Source organism: Pleuronectes platessa, chromosome 9 (assembly GCF_947347685.1).
Source record: "Pleuronectes platessa chromosome 9, fPlePla1.1, whole genome shotgun sequence".
Classification (NCBI taxonomy): domain Eukaryota; kingdom Metazoa; phylum Chordata; class Actinopteri; order Pleuronectiformes; family Pleuronectidae; genus Pleuronectes; species Pleuronectes platessa.
This window is the reverse complement of record NC_070634.1, coordinates 22,882,342-22,886,273: the sequence shown is the minus strand read 5'-3', so window position 1 is coordinate 22,886,273 and position 3,932 is coordinate 22,882,342. Positions and strand designations below refer to the sequence as shown.

Below are 3,932 nucleotides of genomic sequence, written 5' to 3'. Positions count from 1 at the left end.
CTCGACTTGGTTCTCTTGATATCGCTCCGGTAGGAAATACACGCGCCGGGAGAAAGGGACGTTCCGGAGAGCGAGAGGCGCAACATCCTCCCAAAAGCAACTTCGAGGCGAGACGCGCGGCTCCTGCACGGGCCTGCTCACTGCCACCGAGTGGAGACATTATTTTGCAGAAGTTGAAGTTGCTCTTTGGCTTGACTGTCTGGCGGCCGGTTCCACCGCATTTAGACTTTGGGAGACATTCGATCACTTGTCAGAAGACCAACAGGAGCCCGCTCCGTGCGCGCACTGACCGCGCTCGGTCCCATCACACCCGGCTGCTCCATTCCTTTGGCTCCGGAAGACTTTCTTTCTATTTTTTTTGAAGCAGAGTAAGTGAGCCGTGAGATGACCCTGTCTGGAGGCAGCGACAGAGCCAGCGACATGTCCGGCCAGACCGTGCTCACGGCGGAGGACGTGGATATCGACGTGGTTGGAGAGGGAGACGACGAGGGCATGGAGAGGGGGGACAGCGACTGCGACAGCCCGGGGGGAGGCATCCTGCACGGCCTCCGAGGTGAGCCGGGGGACGACGAGGTGGAGGATGAGATCGAGGTGGAGAAGGAGGAGATGGGCTCCGGTGGAGGGAGTCCGAGCTGCGAGAGCTCCGGGGAGGGAGAGGCTGGCACCGGCAAGGGAGAGGGTCAGGACGGGAGCTCCGCGTCGGGAGGCTCGCTCCAGAAGCCCAAAAGCAGCCTGGTGAAGCCGCCTTACTCCTACATCGCCCTCATCACCATGTCCATCCTCCAGAGCCCGCAGAAGAAACTCACCCTCAGCGGGATCTGCGAGTTCATCAGCAGCCGCTTCCCGTACTACCGGGAGAAGTTCCCGGCGTGGCAGAACTCCATCCGCCACAACTTGTCCCTGAACGACTGCTTTGTGAAAATCCCACGGGAGCCCGGCAACCCCGGCAAGGGCAACTACTGGACCCTGGACCCCGCGTCCGAGGACATGTTCGACAACGGCAGCTTCCTCAGGAGGAGGAAAAGGTTCAAGAGGGTTCAGCCGGACATGCTCCGGGACCAGACCGCGCTCATGATGCAAAGTTTCGGCGCGTACGGCCTCGGGGGCCCCTACGGGAGGCACTACGGGATCCACCCAGCGTATGCCCATCCGGCGGCTCTGCAGTACCAGTACATGCCCCCGGTGGGTCACATGCTGCCGCCGGGCGTCCCCCTCCTGCCCTCGGTGGAGCTCAACCGAAAGGTGTTCAACTCCCAGCTCAGCCCGAGCCTCCAGATGCAGCTCAACAGCCTGAGCACGGCGTCCATGATCAAATCAGAGCCGTCCAACAGGCCGTCGTTCAGCATAGAGAACATCATCGGGGTCTCCAGCGCGTCCTCGTCCTCGCCCCAGGCCTTCCTGCGGCCTCCGGTGACCGTGCAGTCGGCCCTGCTGAGCGCGCAGTCCCTGTCCCTGACCCGGAGCTCCGCGGCCATCGCCCCCCTCCTCAGCGTTCCGTCCAGTCTCCTCTCGGGACACGGTTTATCCTCCGCGACGACGCTGTCCAAGTGGCCGTCACAATGACTTTATCACAGGAAGATATAGACTCTTATTTTTTATATAGAGACCTTACGGGGGAGAGCACATATCTATAGGCAGCACTGGACTTTGTAGCCAAGTAAAGACTGTTGTTGAGACAGAGCAAATAAAAAGAGAAGAAGAGATATTTCTGTACAGGTAATATTTGTAAATATTTGTAGAAAAGAAAAAAGATTTTACCTGTTTGACTTTTAAATGTCGTTTTTTTTGTTTTTTTGTTTTTGTCCTCGTTTGAAATCTGTAATAATTATTTTTCTTTAATTTCCATTTTTTGTATCGGGAAGCTCCAGTGGACCCAGTTCCCTTTTTTCATACAAGACACAAAACAAAGCTCTGAGGAAAAAGATTGTTTATAATGATAATTGAAAAAGATATCAAGCATATGTAATTCTATGTAGCTATATTGTGTTGTCAACTGAATTTATTTGTAAATAAATCCAAGAAAGAAATCAAATCAAACTTTCCTTTCTAACATTTTTAAAAAATCATTCGATAGATTGAATGAGACTCGTGATTGTTTTTACATTAAATTTCACAGGCGTTGCAGGTGATTTTCGAAAATTTGATATTTTAACAACCAAACATAAGCTAGAAATATTATTTCTTTGTTTTACAAAATCATAATTGTCTTTTCATGTGAATTTTACTTTATAATTTCCAGGTTTAATAACAGTGGATATCGTTTCAAGATGTTGTTTTTAATTTAAGTGTGAATTTATAATAATACTAATCTTATTATATTACTCGAGCAACAGCAGGAAATTTGAATTTACGATTTACTACAGCTCAAACAAGCCACACGCATTTACTTTTTTTAAAAGCTTAAACTTCATTGTGAGATCTTAATAAGGTATATTTTTGGGGTACACCTCAATTTAAACTTTATGTGCTGACAAATATATAAATATAATAATAAGGAATTGTGTAAAATAATGAAAGCTATTATAGGCTACAGATTTTAAAATTAAATACAAGTTTGAAAGGATTATTATATAAAATGCATGACTTAGAGATTTAGGGAAGACAAACCTGAACATATTTATTTCAGTAATCATTTGAACTCAGTTAAGAAATATGTGAACTTGCAGTAAATAATTAAAACGATCTAATTATTTTTTAAACCCTATATATATATCTCTCTATATATATATATGGTTGTTTTGCTGACAATGGCCGCAGCCCGGGTAGAGGTCACAGTTTAGACACCTTTTAATTTACTAGTAGCTCACATCAGCGCGCGGATCGTCTTACAGGATATTCTGCGGCTTGGCTACTATAAAGGTAACAGTTTCGCAGTTGTGTCTGGCTAATCACTTTTACACAAACAGCAAATGGTGTGTGTGAGTGTGTGCGCGGGGGGTGGCGGGTGTGTGGGTCTATGAGTGTGAGTGTGTGTGTGTGTGTGTGTGTGTTATAGGCGCTATATTTATCTGATCCCCATGGGAAAGAAAAAGGGAAAGGAGCTCACTCTCTCTCTTTCTCTCTCTCTCTCTCTCTCTTTCTCTCTCTCTCTCTCCCTCTCTCTCTCTCTCCCTCTCTCGCTCTCTCTCTCGCTCTCTCTGCCTCAATACTTCCAGACACCGAAGAAGGTGCTGATGATGCAAAAGGCTTCTCCAATGTCACCCTGATATTCCTACTGAACACATGTATTATAATAATAATGATGATTATTATTATTAAGCCATGATTGACATTATAATTACTAATAGTCTATTGGTTCTGGATGATAATCTAGAAGAAAGGCTAAATAAATATAGATATTAAAGGATCTGTACATAGGCCTAAATACGTTCTGTAATAATTGTTTTTAAGAATTACAATTTTCCAATAAATGTAATATGCACACACTCACTATGACAGACAGCTTAAATTGGCACTGAATGAAACACACCCAGCTTCAGGGGACGTGTTTGGAAAATTTAAATGTTGTCAAATATTGTCCAGAGGGGTAAATAAATAAATTCCAATAGTCATAATAACAATAAGCTAAACAGACCTATCATATCTGTGGTTTTGATCTCAGATATTTTGTGTGTATATATGTGTGAGGCATGTTGCAGGTCCGGGATCAGCCTCCACAAATCAGACAAACTCTCTCATGTCTCACGGTGTCTCAGTGTGTGCGTGTGTGTTTGTGTGTGAGTGTGTGTCTGTGTGCGTGAGTGTGTGTATGTCAGTCCGACTCTCACCTCGGAAGGGGAGACGAGACTCAAGCCGCTAGGGGGCGTTCAATGACACCTCTTGCTCTTCATTTAAGAGAATCAAAAAACGAAATAAATATTTAGAATGACCTGAATTGATGGAAGACAAACCATCTCATTAATTAACTCAATCAGTCCTTTGCACATTGATCA

The 3,932-nt window shown here is 45.6% G+C and overlaps 1 protein-coding gene across 1 annotated transcript; it reads left to right on the top strand.

Moving 5' to 3' along the window:
* The first annotated feature begins 384 nt into the window (after nt 1–384).
* foxd3 (forkhead box D3) lies at nt 385–1,980 on the top strand. Its single transcript, XM_053431067.1, has one exon. It carries the CDS (start codon nt 385–387, stop codon nt 1,561–1,563), a length of 1,179 nt encoding a protein of 392 aa, XP_053287042.1. The 3' UTR covers nt 1,564–1,980.
* Nucleotides 1,981–3,932: the final 1,952 nt, after the last annotated feature.

Bases quoted from the DNA above. Each gene is read 5' to 3' on its own strand.
- foxd3 (XM_053431067.1), top strand. From the start codon at position 385: ATGACCCTGTCTGGAGGCAGCGACAGAGCCAGCGACATGTCCGGCCAG.